The following is a 26,958-nucleotide window of genomic DNA, read 5'->3' as shown; positions in this document are numbered from 1 at the left end:
TATCTGTTATTTCTTCATTTAACTCAGCTGTTTCACTAATGTGACATTGTTCATCATTCTCAATCTTTTCAAAATGTTGTTTTTCTTTTTTAAACTCACACCATTACAGTTATGTAATATAACATTAACTATTCTCTCAACCAGGCAACTTTGTTTACCAAGTTTCTCTAAGAGAAGGTGAAAAATGTCAACCATGAAAAAATTTTGGGGGGTCATACTATCTTCAAGGTAAATGAGAAAAGAAAGTAAGAAAGAAAAAAAAATAGCTGAAGCAAAGTGAGTTTCAGAAAACTAAATGAGCCATATTTTGAGAAAATTAGAGGAACAAAACTGTACCTTGGAATACTAATTTCTGGAGTTATTAATAAGCTTTATGTAGAAATAGAATGTTTTGGGAAATATGAAAGTAAACAAACTTAAGTTTTACTGTAAAAATTCTAATATGACCTAATCTCTAAGAGAAGAGAGAGTATGGTAGGCAGTTTTTTTCCTAACTTACTTAATACTTTTGTTTAAAGTATCTCAGGGGACTGGTTGTCTATGATGAAATAGTATTTTGGAAACACTGAGCTCAGGAGTTCAGTTTATCAGATTTGTCCATTTTAACAACAGACTAGATGGCAACAGCACATATTCACAATATAAATGTAATATGGCCCTTGACTCACTATAACCAACCTATAGCCATAATTAACCTTTCAGCCCAATGTTTCTCCACATGCAGGAGCTCTGCTATGTGCTGGCCAATCAGGAATTCTCCCTATCCCCAAAAGTCTTCCACATACTCACACATTTTTGTATCCTCATGCCTCTGCACATGCTATACCATCTTCTTGATATCCTTTCCTTCTTCTTCCACTTGCCTATCATAATTCTACATATGCTTCAATGTTTACACTCAAATCTTACTCCCTCTCCTGTTACTGTACTTCATATGTGCTTCTCTTTAGGGCAATAGTTCTCAAACTTGGCTGTACAATTAGAACTATCTAGAGAGTTTTAAAAAAACATTGATTCCTGGGTCTTACCCAGTGATTTTGATATAATACATCTGAAATACAATTCCTAAATTATGACTTTAAAAATTCCCGAGTGATTGTAAGATCTAGCCAATGTTGACAACCATTGCTTTGGAGTTCATGGTAGTTTCTCTCTATACTTTATAAACCGACATTCTAAAAAGGGAGGGGGGGTAATATTTTTTTTAGAAGAGAAACAATCCTCTTCATATTCATGTTCATATTCATATTCTCAGACATTTTTGAATTAAAAAATAAAAGAAAAATTTTGGCTTTATTTCCAGTATGATGCTAATCTTATTAAAACATTTTCCATTATTCTGCTCTTATTGTATGTTAATTATATCATTAGAAAAAGTGACTCCCAAATCTAGCTATGACTCATCATAAACTGGGGAGCATGTGGAAATATATCAAAGCCCTACTCTGAGACTTACTAAAGCAGAATATTTGAGGTTAGATCTTCAGAATCTTGTTCTGTTTCTGTTTTTGTTTTTGTTTTGCAAGCTGCAATTCTAATGTCAATAGCAAACAGATTCATTTTGTGAATCACGATTTAAAAGAGAAATTACATAATTTTTGGCTTTTATGAAAACATTTACTCATAATAGTGGTGTTTTGGAGGGTTCAGCAATAGAAAACAATATCATAAATCTATCCCATTTAAAATAAATAATTTTTAAAAGATAAAAATCATAAATTCTAGAGAACATACATTATGGATGAGACCTAAATATTATTCGAATACATAGGAAGTAAATACAAGACCCCCTTTCCATATCACAGTTTTAATGGAATTGAAATTGAATTTCCCCAAATTATATAATTAATTATATTCAGCTTTTACTAAAACAACTAATTTTCTTAAGTCTGTTAGTATGACACTTGGTAAACATCGATTCTCAAAAAGGAACTGGGAAGATATAAGAGATCATTATGGGTGTAATAGTTCATATTTTAGGCAATTAGGTGAACATTTTTTAACATTTAACTTTTTAAAGCTTTTAAACCAGGAATTTCAGGCGTGCTGTAACCCTGGAGTCAGGTAAGCCACATTTGACCCATCAGCCATATGAAGGTCAACTGAACTTCACTATTCTGTCAATATTTTTTTTCTACCCTCATTGGTTACTCAAATAACTTTAACAATGTAAAATAAAAATTCAAATTATGAGCTTTCTCTTCAATGGCCGAATGAATTGGGGATAAACTAAAGGAAAGAGGAATGAGAAGAAGCACAAGAGCTATTGTATATGCTTCCTATTATTAATGCCCTCCCACACCGGCCCTGAGGTTGGCCATGTGACTTTTTGAATTTTTCTTTTCTTTTCTTCTTTTTTCAATTACACTTGACATTCAATATTATATTAATATCAGGTGTACAACATAGTGGTTAAACATTTATATAACTTTCAAAGTGATCTCTCCAATAAGTCTAGTACTTACTCATCTGGTACCATACACAGTTATTACAATATTATTCACTATCTTCTAGACACTGTACTTTATTTCTCCTTCACTATTCTGTAACAGAGGGACAGTAGAAATTTGACTCACTCAGACTCAATCAGAGCCTTGAAAAAGTGTGAAATTCTGCTTCCTCTCAGGGATTCCTGCTGTGACCGTGAGAACATGTTCAGTCTAGCCTGCTGGAGGGATATGAGAGACACATGGAGGAAACCCAAGTCATGTAACCATAGTCTTCCTAGACCAGCCAGCTCCCAGCAAACCCACCATTAGGTCATATATGCATGAGAAAGCCCATTGAAATCAGTCAAGTTTAGCACATAGCACAGAACTATTCATCTGTAGATTCATGTTGTTTTAAGCCACTATGTTTTAGATTTATAAACAGCAATAGCTGATACAATTGTCTTCAGTATTTGAAAGGCTGTTCTGTGAAAAAGAGAGTTTGGATCTTTTTCATTCCAGTTCTACTAAAAGAGAAAAAAGGTTGTATTAATTGGAAAACGGATTTCCACTTAAGAAAGTACTTTCTAACAAGTCACTAGTTGTTCAAAGGTGGGATGGGCTATAGACATTGAATTTTCTGATTCTGAAATAATTCATTTGAGAGCTAACATTAATGCATTTTATTCATTCAACAATTATACATCTCTTCATCTATTCCTTTATTGCTATAAAATTATATACAGATTAACAGAATAAGTTTATTGTAGAGTATATTGGTTTTCTTATTCTTTAACTAGTACTAGAAACAAGAACCAAGTGCCCATCCCTCTAGTAACCCTCTAATAGCCACCAGAATTTTCAGCCAAGATTTATAGCCAACATACATCCTGAAAATGGAAAGCGACCACTATTATATGGACCTAACTATGCAAATTATTCATTTCTATCATGAATTCATTTCAAGGGTCACCAGCTAGCAGTCTGCAGCTAGATTTTGTTTAGTCTTTCAGTGTTTTTAAAAACGTGAAACTAAATGCTTTTTGTTTCCCATCTACCAACACTCCTCAGTTCACACATTTGCAATACTGACCTGATTCCTTTATATATTTAAGTCTGAAGACTGGGTAAATGCATACTTGTCACACTCATTCTACCAAAAGTTATGGAAAATACAAAGATGAATTCAATATTTACTTTAACCTTAGGAATCTTACAGTTAGTAGAAGAGTTGCTCCCTTTCTTCAAGTAATTAATTATAATAGAATGAAGTGATATGTGCAGTAAAAGAGAAACTGATAAAATGATATGGGAACTCAGAGTGAGAAACATTTGAATGTGGCTGGACTAAACAGCAAATGCTTAATAAGTGGGCATAGAAATTAACAAGAGTCTCTTTTTTCTATTTTATGTTATGGCACAAAGACATCACCACCAGAATAGCTATAAGCATTTGGAATCTTCATTAGAAGAGATATCTATCAAACAGATGGTCCCAGATTGTCACATGCCCCTACTTTCATCCAAATTTTAGTTTAATAATATAATTTAAAAGTGACTCGACTTAATGGGATTTTCCTTTCCTTCCTCAATTAGGACTCAAAAATTGCCACATTTGTATGTAAAAGATACAGCCCTACTGTTTTTCATTTCCGATGATCGCCAATTTGTTCCAAGCTCTTTGATCCTTAAAAATGTCAAATTAAATATTAATGTTTTTAAAGCTGAAGTGATGATTTTCATAAAAAGTCCATGACTTTCAATACCTTTAAATAATTGGTGAATAAATATATAATTAATATTTAAATACCTGTTTTTACTTAATAAACAATGCTTTCAAAAATAATATTCTAAGATCCTAAAGACTCTAGTCACCAACACACTAAAATAAACACTGATTTGACTCAGAATTAATGCTTCTTTGTAACAAATAATATGGTTTTAACAGAGTAGGCTTGGGATGTTATGAAGATAGCAAATCTGGAAGCTTTATCATCTGTTCCTTCAAATGCACTGTGACTTGCCCCATACGCTTACAGCTGCTCCAATTCAGGAAATGCTGGGTTTTCCTCAATTAGAGCTCACGTTCAAGTGGCCTTAATCAAATACATAAATAAACTAAAGTGTTCTCCTGAGAAATAACTATCAAAATTATGTCATGTCCAGTCACAGAGCTGAAGAGCCTGGGGTTTCTAAATACTACAGACTTCTTTAAACTTACTCCATCCCTACAAACATATATGTCATCTTTAGTCTTATTAACATTATTTTTCATTGCTTTTTACCTAAACACTATATGTTATAGGCTGATTATTCCAAATATAAAATTTTCCAGATGGTATAAAACCATTAAACTACCTCCAGTAGATCATCTTACTGGCATAAACTTAATTTTTCTCATTTTGAACATTACCAATCTTTGAAAAACCATTTCTAAATCATATCAAGGTCTGAAATAAATGCAATTATCACCAATCTTCTCTAGCTTACAAAACAAGATTTGTGTATCTATTGACACTTTCCCATGTTTTAATCTAGTCTCTGTTCTTGGACCCATAGTCAAAATTATAAATTTGGATTTACTACTTCCTCATGGAGTTGCTCTGAGGATTGTATGCATGGTACATGACTAAAAATATGCTAAGATTTTGATGAATAGCAGCTATTAGTACTAATATTAATACCTGCTGCTGCTGCTGCTGCTGCTGCCGCTGCTAATAAGTTTACTGGAGATAATTTAAATTTGTGTTGACTGTGAGTGAAATAACATCAGCAGGAGTAAATAATTTACTTCCAGACTTTAAATGTATATCAAATTACAGCTTATCTGTTTGTGAGGAACACATAAATTAGAATTACTTTTACCACAACTCTGGGGAAAAAAAGCACAGTTATTTCTTTCATGTTAAACATTACCATATGCCTTACATTCATGTGTGTTTGTTATTTTGCTTTGATCTTTGAAGTCTTTTTAAAGATCAATTTGTGTCTGTGTTTTGCTTTATACAATGAACAACCTTTAACCAACAGCAATAATATCTTGACCTAGATAACAAAAAGATTAATTTTAATAAACATGTCTGTTATAAAATACATATTTCTTCTAATTAGCATTTTATCCAATAGTGTCATAAACTTTAAATTCATTTAACTATGTCTATTTTCCAGAAATATTTTTCACTTTCATAACAAAGGGATAACTTAAATATATATTTTTCTATTAATTAATTGTCATGTAAAAATCATCATTTATACTTTCTTAAAAAAAACTTGGAACTAAATTTCTGGTATGTAACTATGTAAATATTGCAGGTAAACTCGTTTCTTTCTTCTTTTTTTTAATAAATGAATTTATAATCACTGTTACCTTAAAGCCAAAAGTTGGTTAAATATTTTCATAAATATAGAATGATATTATATTTCAGATTCGATTTACATAGAACTTTTTCCTGTGAGGAATTCAATGCATAAAAAAGAAAAGATATTTAATATATTATACACTTCATCAGCTTAAACTTAATTTTTTTCTATTGAATTACTTTTCACTCTGACGACTTTGTACTAAATATATTTCTATCTGAAGGACATATTTTTGGTGAGGTGAAGGTGTTAAAAAGAGGCTTAAGTCAAAGAATATTGTAAATAAGTATTTATAAGACAAAAATGCCAATGTCCAATAATGTATTGCAATTTTTTTAATTTTGAAGTGACTTGACATTTTAGATTATTTGTTTACATTTTTTATTGTTTCAAAAATAGTGAAGGAATTAGGTCTGAAACATCTGAATATTTAAATACTATCTGGACACTTTGCCTAGAAAACTACTATAAGTTGGCAAAGTCAGTCAGGTGTTCTACCTTATTAATGTATAAAAATCTGAAATGCGGTGTATCAACTTCCGGTTTTGCTTTGACACCAATGTTAATACACTGAGCTTAAATATGGGAATAAAAATGATTACATTCCAAAAGTGTATGATTTTAAATATGTAACTGACATTTTATGATATTCCTTTATAAATCATAGATCACAAGGTTGAAATTAGAATTCAGACACAGTGATAGTTTACTAACCATCAGTATGAGATCCACAAACAAAATTAGGATCGTCCTTTCTTTTCCTATGCTTTCTACATCTCTATGTGAAGAGACTATGCCTGCCAAAAACACATTCAGAATTCCTCTGCTAACAGAACTTGTAAAAATAACGCTTTTGAAATGGCATAAAGAAATAGCACACTCTAAATACTCTGAAGATCTCAACACAATTTTCATTGGTCTTGGGCCCTGGTGGCCACTGGATTTGCACTTTTAATGTCTCGGATCCTGGACACATAGAACAGTTCTCAGTTCTATAGCTGATGAAGAACTATTTGCATGACTTCATTTATGGCTTTTTAGTGCTACTTTTAATGAAAAAATCACCACAAAAATAACTATCCACTGTTGAACCCTGAAGAAGTTCAAAAGGCTGTCAATTCCAAAGAACACTAAATAAAGCTTAACATGTAGAAAAAGTCTCAAATTATTTATTAAAATTCATTTTTTCCCTACCTACCTCTAGAAATAATTTGAATCAACAAATGGAAAATAACGCACATAAAATAGAATTTGATAAAATATCAAACCAAGTGAGAGGAAATAATTACAACAAAAATCCAGACTTAAACTCTTCATGGCAGTGAAATTCAGATAAGAGATATTTTCACTAGTGCAATTTTATGAGGAGAAAGAAATTATTCTTGGTATCAAAGTGAAAGGTTGATCTATCCCTTACACTCTATAGAAAGTTCACAACATGTAAACTGACCATCTTCAGCAATTGTTTTATGGAAATTACATAAAGTACTTCATTTGTGAGTGTTGTAAATTGTTGACTCTATTTATATAAAGAGATAAATTATGATTAACAGACATAAAAATCTATAGTAATATAGAAAAAGGAGTTTTTCAAAGTATAAGGGAATGTGCCTATGGGAGGTCTCCAATATCAAGTGTGATTCATATCTTGGATTTTAAGGATCTATATAATTTTCTAAGTATCGAGGAGCAAATTTAGTGCTGTTGATTGAAAACATGTTAATAAATATATTGTGATAGTGGTTCCTTCCTGGAAAATTATAAAACCTAAAGTGTTTCTCTTCGGTAAAGGGAGAATCATCTTTTTTCTATACAAATTGAGCTGCAAGGACGTCTACAGGTGGATCCAGAAAGTGTATTTGAGATGCGCTATTATATATGCTCAGGGCTGAATGGTTTCACTGGTCCCAAATTCCACACAATATGCATGAAAGAGATCATACAAACTCCTGCCTTGGCCATTTGGAAACTTGCCTTTGTTCCTTGCCTCACAGACCTGATGTGAAATACATACACCTAAAATTTCCACAAAGAACTTTTAAAACAAAGATTTGATAGCCTAACTAGTGAAATAGAGGCAAAATCTGAATAACATGTATGATTTCTCCTAGTTTTCTCAGTATCATTACCTAGTCATGGAATTTCATTGTCCACTATTCTAAAACCTCTCAACTTACTTTTAACCTTGATAGATGATTTTTATTGTCTGAAATTTAGGGAAATTATGCTAGTAAAAATTTTAATTTAGTCCAAAAATTAAATTGTAAAAATCTTGCTATTATTTCTCTCAATTCACTTAGGTGTCAGAATTAGTCATTGTTGAAATTTGTCTCTTCCACTTCAATTTCTCCAGATATTGTTACCTTTCTTTTGGCACCCGTCATCTGCTTGTGCCATAGTTATCTAGGTATATACTAGATGAAATGTCATGTGGGAACAAATGCAGTTTGTTTTTCTTTATCCTGTCTGACCTCTCAGGTGCCCTAGCCCAGAATCTTGACATTCATAGTCAACCAGAGAAGACAGGGTGAACTAAATTAAAGCTGTGGGTTTAGCTGCAAGAGAAAGTATCCTATATATAGAAATGTGAATGGTGTCAATATGTCAGACATTTCCCCCCCCCCAAAAAAAAATCTCTCTTAATGACTGAAAATTTAAATGAATAATGTATAAATGGCCAAGATATTATTTTCATAAAATTTCTAGCACACCCAAAACAGCCTAGTACAGATTTGTTTACCATGTGGATTGAGAACAAGTACGCAAAGCCCTTAGGAAGCAGGGTGCAAACAAGTACATACTGAGAAAGGAAGTCCTGGTACATGGGTCTCTGACCAGGAGGGCAGGCCTGAGAAAGATATCTCACTGTGAAAGTCTGGACAGTCCAGAGGAACAAAGGACCAAGGAGGGAAAACGCTAACAAAGAAAATGAAGTGGGGCATGGCATGAAGGGCAAAAATGCCAAAGGCAGGCTTAAACCACTTCCCAACTTGCCCCAAAGTACAACTACCTATCAGAAAGCCCATGCTATATTTTACTGAAGAACAGCTCAAAAATTTCTCTAAGAAATTATGCTTGGTCATTAGAATCCTTTAAGATACTATCCACCTCTTTTTGTCCTCTTCACAATTATATCCTGGTCAAAGCAAAGCCACCTGTCGACATGCAAGCTGAACAATCAATGCCAACCCCACATATGACCATTTCTACACTTGTTTGCAATAATTGCCTGGGTGAAAGTTATGTCCTCTTTGGCAGCTACTTTTTCTTTTCTAGGTCACCAGGGTCATAAGGCATTCATCTGAATTTACCAAATTTTCTTCTAATTATCTGGGCCAAGAATCTCAGCTTCCACAAAGGATCTGTTCTTCATATAAAATAAGAACAGCAGCGTACTTGAGTTGCAGTTTCCCTGTGAGTGGCACCAAAGTGGATAATTCATCAGGAGCTAATAAAGTTTGGCATAAAGCAGCAGTGAAGAATCACCTGCCTCATCACAACAGCTCCCCAGTGGGGTAACATACTAAAGATGCTGGCTAAGAGGGTCTGATTTTATTTAACATAATCTTGCCCTCCTGAACTCTGCAGGTGCCCTCTGCCAGTGGTGCCTCAGTGCGGTTGACTTTGGAATTATCTGTGCCACTGTTATGCTTTTTTGAATTTACACACTCACTTGGGAGAAAACAGAAATTAATAACATAGGATTGGGACAACTTTTCAGAAAATGCGGCAGATAGATACACATACTGGGGGTCATTTTAGATTTTTGTTTATTTACTGTCATCACTGTGTAAAATGCCTATTTAAGTAGACAGATTATGATATTAAATATAGATTTAAATGTACATCTTCAAGAGGAGGTTGTAAACAGATTTGAGCTAGAATTTTAAGCATTAGTAAAGCATATTCTTACTATGAAAAATATAGTAATAATGCTTAATCAACACATAAAAATGGTCACATTTTATACTGTTATACTCCTTGAGAGCCATTCTTATCCATTATATAACAACCCCAGAATGCTAGGAATTCTAACCATAAAGTTCGATTATCCTGTATTTAAGTCCAAGTCAACAACCAGTGACTGCAACTTGACTTTAACATTTAGTATTGTTTACATGTAGTATTTCTGCTAAGTTTAGGATATTATTTGGGAGAAAGCACAAAATTGATATATAATTAAAACTTCTTTCTTTTCTGTTTTGAGAGAGAGAAATTTTTTATGTTTATTTTCTAGCTACTTTAAAATTCTTAATTCCAAATTCTGAGTTCTAAAGTCATAATAGGTTATTAAAGAATCAAGAGTTAAAAGAGTCAATGAATAAATTATTGCACTCCTAGAGAGTGTTCTTCCTCACAAAATTAAACCTTAGCTCAATTCAATATACTCTATCTACATTTTTCCTAGCCATAGATCCCACCAAAATGTAAAATTCCTGCTATGGTCCTATTGTTTCCTTAACTGTTGTACAAATACTCCTGAATGAGCTATAAAATGTACACTCTGGTACAGTACCTATCAAGTTCAAATTTGTCTCCCCACACATTACTGCAGAAAAATATAGCATTTGTAACACTAAAACACTACCTCTAAGTGTAATCAGTTGAAAGAACCAAACACAGTATTTCCCATTTACAGGACTGAGCAACCATTGGAAACAGCAAAGCGTTGCATGTTTCAAAAATTTTTCTCATGCTCTGTCATTCACGTGCTTGAATGGCTAATATGTTTTTTAAATATATCTTGAGGAGTTAGTTGATAAAGAGCTTGTGCACAGAGTTGCAGAAAATAAAAGGACTCCTTCGGTATGCATAAAGTTAAACTTCAGGCACATTCTTTATTGCTTTTCTGTAGCTTAGTGCCAGAATTCTCAAGTTAAGGATGAAGGAGCAAAATTGTTTTTGCTGATGCCTCTGGAGCCACCTGAGATGTAGCATTACTTACCTAAAGATGGGTCTTTGGAGATGTTTCTTCCTGATTGTGACATGGTCATCCATTTAAAGGTGAAGGTTTAACTTCTTCCTGGAAACCACTCCAGAAATCCAGGGAGGGAATGTGGAAGCTTATCCTGATCTATTATGCTGCTAGGAGCCCAGAAGGGAAAAGCAGTTTCCTCTTTCTCTTTTTGGGTGCTGGGAGAAAACTTCCCTGCTCTCTGCCAGCTGAGCAATGTGTCCATAGAGGCCACATAAGACAGGCACGTTGGGGCACTCCCCCACAGAGCAGGGTGTGCAAAATCCACCAAGAGTCACGTTGATACAGTCAAGAGTAGTGTACCGGACCCTCGGAAGCAGATCAAAACAAACAGAAAACTTCCTACCCCAGCGGCACCCAGGTAGGAGCTCCCTAAGTTATTGCAGCCATGAGAGCACTCCTTCCACATGCTGGTCAAGCTCAGAAAAGCTAAGTCCCTCCCTGTCTTTAAAACAGCCTGTTCTGAAGCTCAACTTTTTTTCTTCAAAATAAAAGTTGTACAGCTGGTTCAGCAGTCCCATGTGAGTACCCTCTGAAAGTTTGTTCTGTTAAAATAAGAACTATATACAAATTAATGAAGAAAGAAGGGCTCAGACTGTGTGGCTGGCTCTGCTTCAAGAGATTATAATTACTTTTCAATCTTGCTTTTACTCACACTGAATAAAATATGGACAAGACTCATCATTTTTGGCGTTCATAACCTAATAACCTACACTTGGCTGAAGTCAAAGATGCCATTTCAACTGAAAGCTCATGTGAAGCTGGCCAGAGCTACAAAAGTTAGAAAAACAAAAATTGCTCAATTCTATCAGTGACATTGTACCCAAATGTCTGTACTCAAATGTGGCTTTCCAGCTCAGAGAGGATACTACAAAAAAGATACAAAAACACATACACGCACACCATTTTTTTTTTAAGTCCCCCAAACTCCCTGGGAACCTGAGGTTTTTACATTATATGATCAAATTTGAAGTTATAAAAATAAAAAGAAAAGTAGATATAAAAGAGAAGTTGTGAACAGCTGAAAATAAATGACATTAAAAAATTGTTTTATTTGGAAGAGTTAGACTCATACTGCAGGAACTCTTGTTCTAGTTACAGATAAGGCAAAACGTCTTATTTTAATATAACTTATTTTGGAGACATTCTTGTATTTGAATCACTAACAAAATTCCTACTCAATCAATAGTGTCATGAGACTCTAGGCCTGAAGTTTGGTATGTAATAAAATAAACCATCTCAAATCATGATTTAAATGTTTTAAAAATATACATGTACTAAAAGGGGGGGAAACCTAAGAAACACATATCTTTAGTTGATGATCCATAAAAATAAGAATCGAATGTCACAGAGGGGAATATGGTCACAATCTATAGTTCTTAACACTCTCCAGATACTTCCACAGAAGCAAGAATGTCTTTTTATTTTCTTCCCAGAAGAAAAACAAGGAAGAATAAAATTATTAAGAAATTAATGATCATATTGAGGAGTTCTAATTCACAGGTTTTTTTCTTCTTTTTTGTTTTTCCTAATAAAATCAGTCTGAGAGAGCACTGAACTAAAAATAAATTAAATGGGTTCCAGTCCTAGTTCTATTATGAACAAGCTGGGCCACTGTGGGAAAATTTGTTGACCTATCTGACCCCCAGTTTCCTTGTTTGTAAAATGAAGTTATAATACTAATTGAATTCTATGCTCCTTTTCCAGTTTTAATGGTACCATGGTGCTATTTCTAAATATAATTTGTCTGCTTCATCCAATGGAACCTAGCATGATGCCTGATGCTCCAAAAAAATTTATTATATAAAGTTATAAGTAAACAAGGAGATTATAAATAAAAGGAAGATAATTTTATATTATACATTTATGTAGATATTATGTATTTATATAATGACATCTAAATCAATGTCTACTTCTTCATCAATAAGCATCCAGTCATACAGATTGACATGTGTGTGATACTGATGTTAAATCTGGAGAACATCTATATGCAAATTGATATGCAGACCTTCGAGGGAGAAGATTTATCATAACCATAGGCTTTGGATTTCTTCGTATAGGAAAGTACATAAGTAATAACGTGTAACACAGGTCTTCTGGAAGGATTTTTGAATTTACGGGTAGCATTCAATTTCTGTACTCATAGTTTACCTATATTTATATCAATTTAATACAAAAACCCCTAAGGAACAACCCAAGAGAATAATAAGTCCACCAACTTTTAAAAATTAACTTTCATTTTGTCTGCTTTTGAACTAGAAAAGTGAGGTGACTTCTTCATTAGCATGATAGAAAGAACTCACCACATATACTAATAAACATGTAAGCAAGGTAGAATTCAAATGACAAGAAAGTATACAATTCAACTTGAGTCTCAAAGGCTTAATTATCCACTGCAGAATCTGAAAGTTGTTAAATTAATTACAGGAAATCCATAACATCTTTGTTTGCATTAGGTTTATAATCTTTTTGCTCTTAAGTTTTCCAGGTAGAAAGCTTTAGATTCCCATTTACATCAAGCACTATATTTATACTCAGTCTTAGAACCTACAGAGCCATGCAAAATACCAGTAAGTGAAATATTCACTTGGCACAAAGAAAAATCTGTATTTCTTATATGTTTTCATTAACTTTTTCTGAAAGAGTATTTAAATTTAATATTGAGAAAAAGTTTGCCTTATTAACTTAGTCAACTTTAATGTAGTATTTAATAAAAAGAAAGAACCTCACTATTGTTTAAATTACAAAACTATATTCCTTAAATTAACACAACTGTACTGTGTAAAATACTTAAACTTATTTATAACCATGTCAACTCTCCTATAAAATAAGCTAAATATAACTTATTATAAACATTTTTTTTCCTGGGGCTAGGGGTCAGAAATGGTGTTTATATTTTTCCAGGTATGGCAAACTCAGTATGACTTTGCCTAACACTTTCACCCAAACCCTTGTTTTTGCGCATTTCTCTCTCCCTCCCCCCACCCCTCACATACACACATACCCTCCTCTACTCAGCACTGTTAAGAGACTGCATAATAGGTGCTCAATAAATATTTTTGAAATTTATTTATTCAAATGCTCAGCTGAAACACACTAACATATCCATCATATCTATAACTAACCAACATTTTCATAATTAACTCATTTTGTGTGACCAAAAAAAAAAAAAAAAAAAAGATCCACTTGCATGACTTTTCTGGCCTGGTGAATACTAAATGTGTCATAGGATTTTGTATTAAGCATCTTAGAAAACAGGTAAGCTTTCTTTTTTCCTTTTTTTTTTTTTTCATCATAATAGTCTGTTTTCTGGCTCTGTTTGCAATAGATAAGTGCCAACAAGCATGCAATGGTAGAAAAATCATGTGATATAATGCCAGCCCAAGAACTGGAAAATAAATATATCTACAGGTTATCACTTTGTCATGTAACTATAGCCAAATATAAGTCTGAAACAAAGTGTACATGTTTTTTTCCCAATACAATTTAAATGTCACAAGCTATATATTTGAGTTTTAAATTAAATGGAAAACTAAGAAGGAAATGCAAAAAAAAAAATCCAATGACATTTTAGGTTTTATTATGACATCATTTCAATTTTTTTAAAAAAACTTGCTTCTTTCAGTCTTGCCTCTTTACTTTCCACCAAAGTTAGAGCTAGTGCCTTGTATGATGAGTGTCTTCTATAGTGAAACTCCAGTTCAGAAGTTCTCGAACTTTGTTTTTTGATATATCATATATGGAAGATGAAATGTGCACATGATACTCTCCCCAAAAGCACCTAATTCTTAATAAAACCAAAAAACAAAGTAAAATGCAGGCACTGCCATAATTTTCATTTGACATAGCTAATGTGAAACGCCACTCGGTCAACTCTACCATGAGATAAATGGCAGATGTACTAACCGTAACTCTGTCCCTTTATCCCTTGAAGAAAAACTATTGTGTATAAGAGGGTGAGAGTGGCATCATTTTACAGATAATTTAAATCTGTTGTATCCTTTTAAGTTGTCATTCATAACCTTTGGCATTTTCTCCATTATAAGCCTCAATTGCCTGACTGCCTGTGGGCCTCGCATTCTTATGTAGCCCTCAAATGTACAAAATTGTTTTTTTCTCCTGTTAATCTGTCTTATGTTAATTTTATTATAAGACCAGCATCTGCATTTATAGGAAGGTGGGCTTCTATAACCCTGTAGTAGCAAGAAAGAGGTGGCCTCAAACCCAAACCTGCAGGCGTCTCTCCTTTGTTTTCTCTGGTCTCTGAACCAACATCTCTCATCTGTCTGATCGCTTGACTCAGTCTGGGAATTGTAGTCATCCCCTTGTTATTGAGCTCAATCTCATCTTTCACTGGTGCTTCAGGACCCTCTAAGTCTCAGTTGCATCCTTCATCTGGATCCACCAAGGCTCTTAACCCTTTGGCTTCTGTGCAAGATGCCCTAACACCTGGCCATGGGCATGGCAGGCTCATGACAGATCTACTGGCCTCATCTCAACTGACTTCTGAATTCCTCACTGAGCAAGTAGGACTTCTTGAGCCCTCTATCTCACACAGACACTGAAGAAGGCTTGCGATTGGCCACATTATACCACCATTTTTGTTATAGCTGGTCACTGGAAAAATCATCTACTTTAAGCTTTTACATGCTCCCTTCTCTGGGATTTCAGCTCTGAGGTAAGAAGTCAAAACACTTAGTCCTTTTTTTGCATGAAACACCTTCTATCTGGGTCTCCTTTTTTATACTTCACCAGAGCAGAACACATATGTTTTCCTAATCTAATGTGGCAGAAAATCTCTTACTGTTATCTTCTGGGTTCCCTTTGTGGTTTATAATAAACTCAATATTCAGATCCACGAGCCTGGATTATGTATGTTAAGTAAAGCTTAGGGAATTTGGGGAACCCTTGTAATGTGAACAAAGTCTAGCCTTCAGGATTATTGTCTTACTAAGGGTTCCATTTAGGTATTCAAAACTGGGCTCATTTGTTTTTACTTTACTCTATAATAATGTTAATCCCATTATCCACCCTGCATGAAGCAGATGGATCCTTCTGGGATAAGGTAAGATCATATTCACCAAAATGGAAGAGAGAAAAGCACATTATTCCCATTATTTTATAAAGTTTTCTTATGCATTCATTTCAGTGGGTGAATAGTGATAAACTATATCACAGTATGAACACTCTGCCTGATCTAGACCTTAGTTACCTGTACCCTCATCTCAAAACCCTGACAGTTTGGCTCACTTCTCATTAGCCATGGTAGCATTTTGTTCCCCAAACACTCCTCACTCTTTCCTGCCTCTTCTGCACACACTGTTTCCTCCAGTCTAAAATACTCTTCCTTCCGCTCATTGCTCAGATTTCAGCTGCAGTTTCACCTCCTCAAAGAGGTTACTCCTCTGACAACTCTCTCTGAATTTTGTCTACCTACAACACTGTCTTTGTTTCTTTCATAGCAAATATTATAATCTGTGTGTTGTATAATATGTATAATTATTTGTTTAAAAATTCATCTGTTCAGTGAATCAATAAACCCATTCTGTCAAATGCAGTAACTGAGGAAAAGATCAGAACATCTAATTATTCCTGACTACTTTAAAAATAAACCTAATCGAGTCATACCAAAAATACATTTTTCCTCATAAGTGTGTAAGGCCCTAAAAATAGACTCTCACCAATATCTTGGAATGCTTCAAAGCATCATCTGATACCTATGTATGTGTTTCATCTTGAAACATTTGTCATTACACTTCTTCAAATCAGTAACTCTGCATGTCTGATAATAAATAGAATGGGCATTTTAAAATTGACGATGCAACTGAGAATCACTTGGGAAATGGTTCTGAATTTGACTAAAAATCTTTTCTACCTTAAAAGCAAAAAGTAGATTCTATCCATTTAATAGTTTTAAACTAGATTCTCTTGACTTATGTATCAGACTCAAAGTTTATCACTCACTTAATCAGTGATAAAATACCTCAGAATTGTTGTTTTCTTAAAAGAATAAATAAGCAAGACTGAATTTTTAGCTTCAGGTGACAAGGAAAAACTGTTCTCCAAATTAAATAACTCTTCAGCCAGGTATAGAGCTGAGCCTTTCTACTTCATAAAGTAGGAGAAATTCCTCTTTGTCATTGAAGGGTAGAAGCAGGTCAGTTAAACTTTGATTGGTTCCAATTAACACTCCCACAAATTCTGACAGCCTTTAGTGCTGGCAAACAACTTCCTTTGAATGGGTGTGACATTCTGTGATAACGCCCTCAAAAACAACAACAAAGGAAATCATTGAAAACAGATTCCCATAGCCAAACACCCGCCCACCACTGTTCAATGTGCAATCGAGCAATATGTAAATTTACTATTATAGGAAATGATTTTTGCATAGTGGGTAGTTAAATAAACATTATAGGAAGAGACCTCCTTAATATAAAATTCTCTTTGAATCAGAGGACTAAGAAAAAGATGATTGAACAGAGGCTTGAAGAATGAATAGATATTCATTAAGAAGGTTAAGAGGAAAAGGCAAGCAGTGTTTCACCAGCCCTAAGCACCAGATAACACTCGGGTTGGAGGGCTCATTTGTGGCTGAAGCAGTGTGCTGTGGCTCCTGCCATGTTAGGCTGTGGAGTTTGAGGTTCACATCATCACGTAAGAAGAGGGGCTGTGATTAGCAAAATAATCAACACGATATCACAGTTTAAAAGAATGTGACTCAGAGGTTTTAGTTACTCCCAAAACATGCCAAAAATGTTCTTGTCCACAATTCTTTAGTCCATGGAAAGTTGTCCAAAGGTAGAGAGTTGCATGCTGAGATTCGTTCAGTTTCTCTGCAGCTCTGAAACACATCACTAAATCATTAACTTAGCTTCAGTACTGAGTCATTCTTATCAGCTTTCCTCAATATTTTAAGATGATTTCAACGTGAGTCTAAATTCAATTAGTAATTTTTTTTAAGTCTGTCTTAATCTTCCAGTAATGCCTATGAATAAATGTGCAGAACTACCAGCAAGAATGACTTGAATCAATGTCAGTAAATGGAAAATTCCTAAAGGCTAACCTATTGACTCTCTAAGCTTTTAGAATTAGACAGCAATAGAGATAATCATGACTCACACTGACTTTGAATAGAAGCAACCACTCAGTTTGCCAAGCTTTTAATAGTATGTGTGGTAGGTTCTGTGTAAATAACTCACATGTATAGAAATAGGTCACTATTCCTGTTACCTTTCTAAAACAAAAATGAGCTATTAGCAGAGATAATAAATACAAGCTACATATGTTTGTACCCTCACATCCCTTCACTCCTCAAAAGACCCATTTCACTTTCAACTTTCTTTCTGCATCTGCCAACTTTCTCACTCCATATCCACTGAAATGCTCTATCCTTGACAATCTGATCTCTGGAATTACTCTTAATTTTTATATTAATGCATCATTCCTATCAATTGTTCTATAGCATGCTATAGTTACCATAATTTATTTATACATTCATTTAATTAAATTCTAAATTCCATGCAGGATTTAAACTGGTCAGTGAACATTTTCCCAGGTCCAATACTAGACACGTTACCTACTCTATTATCTGATGCAAGGCCCAATACCTGACAGAATATTGGAAGTGAGGTCAATTTCAGAAATTCTTCATCTTTTTTTTAACATTATGACCTTCATCCTGCTCTATAGTCCTAGAAAAGGGCAATCTTCCTTTATCTGCTCTTTTTTCCACCTGTCCCAGTAGAAAGTATGGGAGCAAGAGAATTGGCATGTGTTTATCAGTCATTTACTACTATGTGTTCAGCACAATAGTTCACATTTCAGTTAATTCTACATAACACACCTAGAAGGTAGATTCTCTTACCTTCAGGTTACACTCAGAAAAAGTGGAGCTGAAAAATGTTATATAATTTGCCAAAGGCTGTACTTCATGTATGTTACAGTAATAGGATTTGTATCCAGTTTTATCAAATGCAAACATCTTTGTTCTTACTAACATCGCCACCTCGTGATCATATATCTAGTTTTAATGGCAGCCTTAAAGAAAAAGTTATCTTGGCTGATTGTATCTTTAAAAATATAATTCTCAGATCATTTGAATTAGCTTAAATCCTAACAACAATTCAGACTTGATTTCAGAAACACATTAGTCTGGTTTGGGTCATTCTCACAATATAATCCTCATACATTTATGGATCAATGAACTAGAAAAATAGGAAAAAGAAAAAAAAAAGAACAGAACACTAAATATGAAGTTTGCCATTTGTTTGCTATATAATCTTCATCGAACAAAAGTAAATAAACAAAATTTTGGTTAAAATGTCACTGAGAAACCCCAGGAAAAAATTAAGTCAGAGCACATACACAAACAAAACTAGTTCTATCTCCAACATACAGAATGGCTCTCCAGTGCTGAGGTATGTGGTTGTACCATAATTCTCTCAAAATCATGCCCACAGAAACTCATATCATAAAAAAATATTATTAATTAAAATTCTCTACCCTCTTTTAAAATCACTTCATGAGATACTTCATCTCTACAAAACAGGATGAATGAGCTCCACATTGAATTTTCCCAACAAAAATGAGGAATAGGAATTAGTATCCCTATTTTAGAGATAGCTAATATTGCACAACTGGGACCAATGAAGCAAGGATTTTAGCCCAGGTCTGCTTTCCTCCATAGCTCATGCATTTAACTACTAGTGCCTCCCATGACTGTGGCTAACACAATTTACTTCAGTTCCCTTTCTGTATTCTTCACAATCATTTTATATGTTTATCTTCGTTCTCTTCTTTTATTCCTATTTTATAAACAATTTTCTTTCCCAATGATGAGCTCCAAGTATCATTATTGATTCTAACCTTCTTAATTTTGTGGAGATTCTGAACTCACTTTCCTCAACTGTTCTGCAAATACAGAACACTGCTGTTGTTTTGAATGTACATAGTATTTTAGTAGAGGAGTTCACAGACGTCTATTTTTCGACCTTCAGGTAATGAGTTATTTGTTATAAATAGAATCATAGGCTCCAAGAATCTGAAGGGACCTTCAAGGTCAAGTTATTCACCCTCCCAAACACTGCAAAATTCTTTTTGCTTTTCCTCTCAACAAGGGCTTACTCCCAAGTGCCCCTGAGCTGGAGAAAATGAATCTGCTTTTTCCTTCATTTCCATCCCCAAGAACATCTCATAACAAGAGGATTTCATCTTGTTTGGTGCTACTTGTATTCAATAATAGAGGATTTTCTTATACTAACTTCTTCACCTGGTAAACAATCAAAGAAGCAATAATCTGTTTCAACAACAGAGGGGAAACTGGCTATGTTGGTGTTGGTGAGCAGTATTTGGTCCCCATTGTAGCCACTGCTAATATATACTGAAAGGCAAAATTTGATTCTAGCTAAATTTTTGCCTTATATACTACCTTTTTAAATAACTTGGCTTAATTTTACTGGTCAATGTGACAAATGATGTACCAGGTGTTATGAGAACGATAATTATTAAAACACAGGCCTTCTCCTCAAGGACTTCAAGTATAAAAGGAAAATATAATCTACTTATAAAAATAATTTCAATACAATAAGTGGATTCATAAAATAAATAAAATGAACAAAAGAAGCTCAGAAGGGAGAGAAAAGAAAACTCATGGAGGAAATTATCCTGCTTTAGCGAGGTTTAGCCAGTGATTAGAAGTTCATCAGGGAGAACTGTTCACTCGAAAAAATAGTGGAGAAAGTCATTAAAGGAAGGTGGAAAATAATACAGAAGCCTGAAATACCATAGTATTCAGAAACTGGAAATCATCTTGGTATGACTGAGGGTATAAACGTTAGGGGGAACAGCAGAAGATAAAGTTGGAAAATTAAACAAAGGCTAAATCATATGTGCTATATGGCAACTTGGCCTCTATCCAATAGGCAATGGAGAGCCACTGTCAGAGAAATGGCACCTTCATCTTTTCAATTTTGGAAGATCTCACTGATAAAAATGTGAAATATATTTTTGAAAAGAATAAATCTGGGTGCAGGGATATCACTGAATAGTCTATTAGAGTAATCTTGGTGAGAGATAATAATGGCTTGAAGCAAGGCAAAGCCATTAATTAGAAAAGAGAGAGGCTATTTAAGATACTAACAAGTATAAAGCATAGGGCTTAGCAAATAATTTGGTATACTGAACAAGAAAGAAAAGGATTAAGACAATACTTTTATTTCTGGTTTTTTATCTGGGTGGACGGTGTACTAAGAACATCTAGGAAGACCCAGATAATAAAAAAATAATAATAATAAAATTTGAAAAAGAAGTATGATCAAAAGTTTATTGGTGGGCACAAAGAATTTGCAATACCAAAGGATGGCCCAAGTAGAGATGAGCAATTAGATATTTAAATTACAAAGAGAGAGGGAAGTCAGTTACAGAGACAAAATGTGTGTGTTGGAGGGAGAGGGAGGTATTGCTACATTAATATAAAACTGTGAATATGGATGATATTACTCAGAGAAAACATATAGGTTAGAGAAGTAAAGTCCCAAGAACAAAACCCTGGCAATTGAAGGGTAGGGCAGGGAAAAGTATCCAATGATAACATCGGAGAGTCTGGCAAGTTAGGAGGGAAAGTTTATCCCACAACAAAAGTTGAAGAAGTGTCAGGTAGGAGAAGGGTATCAGTGGTAGCAAAGGAGAAGATCAATTAAAAAGAAAAATAACAAATGTTTTCATTAGAGTTGGCTATATAAAAGCCACTGGCAGCCTTAATGAAAGCAATTTCTATCCTGGAACAATCACATGTTCAGTAAGACAAAAGTTCTGAAACCAAGAAAACCAGAGAGGTTGGAGAATTTTTCTGATTAGGTATATACCAAATTCACTTCAGTTAATGCTGCCTATGGAAATAAATGTAAAAAGGGAGATACAGACTAACTGTATAAATATTTGGGGTCACAGAAGGAAGAAGTATGACCATCTGTTTACACAACAATAGTTTGCTTCAAGAAAGTGTTTTTTTTTTCTACTTTAATGTCTTGATTTAAAATTTCCAAGGAATGTTTTCTTTTGGGAGGACATGTGTGGGAATGTAACAGAGATATGAATCCAAGAAAAGATCAGGACAAGTTGCCCTATGTCTTCTTCAGTTTGGCACTTACTTGGATAACCATTTTTTGTGGTTGTTCTATATATAGAAGGAGTGACACTCTACTGGCCTTGGGCATATTATTTAAGTAGCCACAGTCTGTTTCTTGTCTCATCACCTTTCTTTTGGGTTCACTTCCAAGATCCCATTTCTTCTCTTTTGATTTCTGGATGTTTAAGTATGGAACAACAGCGACCATCTAGTCAGTGTTCTATGTATTTTTTTCTCATCCTGATTATTATAAAAACTTAACTGTTCTGTTTTATTGCTTTAAAACTAAGACTATGAGCCACACGACCTAATGACAAAATCAAATCTGTTCATGGATTAGCAGATAATAAATACCGTCTATTGTATTCTAGAACATAATTATCAAGAATGCTAAAGTTAAGTAATTATGGTAGATCAATTAGATGATATTTAGTTATAGGTGCTTTATAAATCATACCACATTGTCAACTATCTATTCTTCCTAATTATATGCAGGCATTATGTATTCCCATTCAATTCTAGTAAATGCTTATTTGTATCTTTATTCATGCAAAAAAGTTAATAAATACTTGACATATTACTACATCATTTAAAAAAAGATAATTCACATTAAAATGGTGCTATTTGAGAAATTAATAGTATCTAAAATTTAAGGCATATTCTCAATATGATATAATTTGATTTTTTCAATACTACTTCTTAAAAATATTCTTTATTTTTTCTTTAATTTAAAATACCACTTTTATCAGACATTTAATTTTCATGTGTATTTGAAAATTTGAAAATAGAAGTCTCTCTTTTATTCTGTTGATTTTCTTGCACCAATACCACACTGATTTAGTTAATATAACTTTCAGTCTACTTAAGCATTAGATAGGATCAGCTTTCCCTCAGTTGTTTTTCCTCCCCACAAAATTTATTTTTGATACACATGACTGTTTATTCTTCTGTAAAAATGTATTCTTCTATATAATCATTTTATCAAATATAAAAGTTCCTATTGACTTGAACTAAGAATTATTAAGAATAGCAAGAGCCAGGTTTCTCATGATTGGAGAAGAGAATTGCACATATAGAAAAGGGGAAGGTTAGGATATATCCTGTGGTGCTGCACAGAAGTTGGAGGTACTGGCATAAGCAATTTGTTATGTAATATATATATATATTACATATATATATGTAATATATATATGTAATATATATATATATTACATATATATTATAATATATGTAATATATATTATATATATTATAATATATGTGTATATGTATATGTAATGTTATGTATGTTATATATACATATATGTATATGTTATGTAATATATTATATATAATATATGTGTATGTATATACATAACTATGTTCATTGAGAAGGCCGAGAAACAATGAGATGCCAGTAGCAATTAGTATACCTAATGCCCAAATTTTGTTTCTATATATGATTATTAAAAGAAATTAGGATTCCTTGTAAAATAGGCTGAATCTAGGGCTGGAAGGGGAAAGTATGAAATGAACCTGGAATCTTGTGCTGGAAAGTAAGGAAAGTTAAGTCTCTTTATCTAGCCTGGTAGCAGGCTTTTTAAATACATCTTCTTCCTGGGCCTGTTTTTCTAATTTCTTATGATATTGAAGCTATTGTTCCAGATAGCCTTTGTTCCTCTGTTTATCCAGGTATTTTCCCAATAAGCATAAGAGATCAGTTTCACTCTTCACAGAAGCCAAGGTCTTCAGGGTCAGTTGTGATGCAATCATAAATACAATCATAAAGTTTATGTTAAGTCACAAGACCTACAATAGCAAAACCAATCTTGAGAGAGAAGAACAAAGGTGGAGATAGCACACTTCCTGATTTCAAAATATCTTATAAAGCTACAGTAATTTTAAAATAGTAGGGTACTGGCATAAAGAAAGACAGATATATAGATCAATGGAACAAAATATTGAGAGTCAAAAAATATATCTATGCATATATAGTCAACTGATCTTTGACAAGAGTACCAAGGATACACAATGGATAAAGAATAGCGTTTTCAATAAATGGCTCTAGGAAAACTGAATATCTACATGCAAAAGAATGAAATCGGATCCTTATATGATACCATATATGAAAATCAATTCCAAATGGATTAAAGATTTAAATGTAAAAACTGAAATTATAAAACTCCTAGAAAACAATACAGGGAAAAATCTCTTTGACATTGATCTTGGCAATGATTTCTTGGATATGACACCAATAAAATAAGAAAGCAACTGGAACTACATCAATCTAAAATGTTTCTTCACAGCACAGGAAACTGTATTGTGCACTTAAAACTTTTGTTAAGATCATTGTATGTAGCAGAACAAAAGAATGACAACCTGATACAGAGTTACGTGTGCTATTTACCTACTGAATAAATGTTAATGTTTATTTAGGCAGTACATGGGGACTACCAATATGTGGGAAATTGTAGATGTATATTATAGACTAAATTAAAAGAAAAATTTTAAATAAAAAAATTCATTAAGAGGGTAGATCTCATGTCAAACGTTTTTACTGCAGCATGCACACACATTCACACACACAGGGATGTGAGTAAATTTGTGAAAGTGATAGATATGTTTATTACCTGGATTATGGTGGTATTTTCCCAGGTGTATGTATGTCCAAATTCATCAAATTTCATACATTAAATATGTGAAATTCTTGTATGTAAATTATACCTCAATGAAGTTATTTAAAAAAAAAAACAGGATATTTATATAGTTTCAAAGTATCTTTCTACAAATTTATTAATTCAAAGATAAAAGCTAAGAACTTTACTGTTACTTCATCAACATTAGAACAAACCAGCGATACATTCCTTCTGACATAGTATCACTTCTGTAGTACTCCTATATGAATCTACTCATGAGAAAATATTGCACATGGCCAAACTGAGGAAGGTTCTACAAAATAATTGACCTGTACTTTAAAAACGTCAAGGTCAAAGCCACAAGGAAACAGTAAAGAACTGTTCCAGATTAAAAGATTAAAGAGACATAGCAACTAAATACAGTATAGCATCTTATCTAGTTCTGGCTGAGGAATAACATAGCTATAACAGATATTATTAGAAAAGGACAAAACCTTAATAAAACTTCAGATTGGACAATATTTTATCAATGTTCATTTTCTTGATTTTAATAATTGTACCGTTGATGTGCAAATGATTGATTAAAAAGTATGTGCATTATATTAAACACATTTAACTTTATTGTACTTATATAATAATTCCTATTTATGTACATGTTTAATTATATATATGCATAGAGAGAGTTAGAGAGAGAATGATAAATGGAGCAAAATATAAAAACAATTGTTCTTGGAGTTCCTGTCACTATTCCTGCAAATCTTCTTTAATTTTAAAATTATATTAAAACAAAATTGTTTTTTAAAAGTTTGTTACACTTTAATTTTAAATTTTGTTGAAATTTTAGACATTGAAAAGCCAATATATAATTGACTTTTAAGTGTAATGTATAATTCTGCATTATCTTTAACTTTGTATGAATTTTACAATAAAATTTACTACATCAAAACTTTATGCCATTTTTCAGAAGCAAAGTCAAAAAATTTGGGAGAATGACATCTGTGTACTATTTATGTTCACAGTGATTTAAAGACAAAATAATCAGCAATTATCTATCACCTATTTAAACATATGTGCATGAATATGTCATTTTATACATACTTCTTTCCTAGAGAATGTCTTCAGTACTTAATTCTGTGTTCTTAGTCTTCTTTTTCAATAAAACAAGGGAAAAGGAGTGGAAAAGACATCTAACCATTTTGGGTTTAGTATGCTAAAACAGTCCTGAGATACACAAGTTAAACTTGGCATACTTTGGACCTTGGCCAAAATTTGTTTTTCTTGGCTGCGGAAAATGGAATTTTAGACTATGTTGGGCCATACTATAATTGTGTTTGGAAATGCATAATGTGATGGTTGAGCATTCAGTCTGATTAAATGAGTTTATGTATCCTGGAAAGTGTATCTTCCTCAGCACTTAAGGCGAGGACAGGCCAAAAGCAATGGAGTTTAACTTCTTAAGACCATTTACTGAAGATATAGAAACATAAATATTTGCAAAAGACAATAAGGAAATACAAAGGAACTTCTTTCTAAATAGAAATATCAAGATCTCAACAAGGTTAACAGAATCACCTAAAATCTGCTTTTTATTAGTATAAAAACAATAGTAAAACAAATCACTTAGAGTAATTAGTTTATGCCTTGAGCTATCTCCTCAAAATAAACATTCCATTTCCCATCTGACACAGAGTCAAATAACATTGTTTTGTTTCTAAACAGGATTATTTTTTTCTAGAGTCCATGAATGTTGGTGATTCCCTTTAGAAGAGCTGAAACCTACAAATATTATTTTAAGAAGCTTATCTAGAAGTTTAAGAAAAATACTTTATACCAATAAAAATCAAATTAGCTTCAATGTGAAAGCTATACAAAAGAGAAAACTCCATAGCGCAAGAATATATTTCAACAATTTAGGCAAGATTAAGAGCCAAAAAACTGTATAGTTTTTAATATCATTACTTAGATTAGTTTCTGCCTAGAGAGACAATAATTTAAACATTTCCTGCTTCGTTTCTGCCCAATATTGTTGTTTTTTCCATTATTGAAGCTCAAAAATACTTGGGCTGTTTTAAAGATTAGTGTTGGCATAAAACTTCGCTTGCCTCTTAAGAGTGTTTTCTCTAACCCTCAAAGAAGACTTGATATATTAAAATTTTTAATATGGTCAAGAGCTTTTTTCATCAAAATAAAATTTCATTAACCTTATTAGGCAATTAGTTATAACAGAAATGATGGCATGCTGGGACATGAATATTCAATATTTATCACTATTGTAAATGTTAATGTGCAAGATAAAAGTTCAATGTGATCCTATTTAAAATGTAAGTATACAATATAAAAGTACAAATATGTTTTTCAGTTCATTTCAATTTAAATGGCAGTCATGATATCATGTTTACATTGTCTCAGCTTTTATTATTGCATTAATATTTTCATATAAAAGCATGAATAAAT

At 33.1% G+C, this 26,958-nt stretch overlaps 1 protein-coding gene across 10 annotated transcripts in view; it reads right to left on the bottom strand.

Moving 5' to 3' along the window:
• The window catches only part of PDE1A (phosphodiesterase 1A), a 281,250-nt gene that overhangs the window by 208,421 nt on the left and 45,871 nt on the right, over window positions 1–26,958 (bottom strand). Inside the window, exon 1 of one of the 10 annotated variants that reach the window (XM_016149790.2) lies at window positions 10,735–12,628. The exons of 8 other annotated variants lie outside the window; for them this stretch is intronic. In XM_016149790.2, coding sequence (XP_016005276.2) covers window positions 10,735–10,787 — 53 coding nt within the window. In that variant the 5' untranslated portion in view covers window positions 10,788–12,628. Of the gene's footprint in view, window positions 1–10,734; window positions 12,629–26,958 lie in introns of those variants that run through there. One more of the 10 variants, XM_036237886.1, reaches the window with a different exon arrangement.

This window comes from Rousettus aegyptiacus, unplaced genomic scaffold (genome assembly GCF_014176215.1).
Source record: "Rousettus aegyptiacus isolate mRouAeg1 unplaced genomic scaffold, mRouAeg1.p scaffold_m13_p_2, whole genome shotgun sequence".
Taxonomy (NCBI): Eukaryota; Metazoa; Chordata; class Mammalia; order Chiroptera; family Pteropodidae; genus Rousettus; species Rousettus aegyptiacus.
This window is presented reverse-complemented; position numbering and strand designations above follow the sequence as displayed.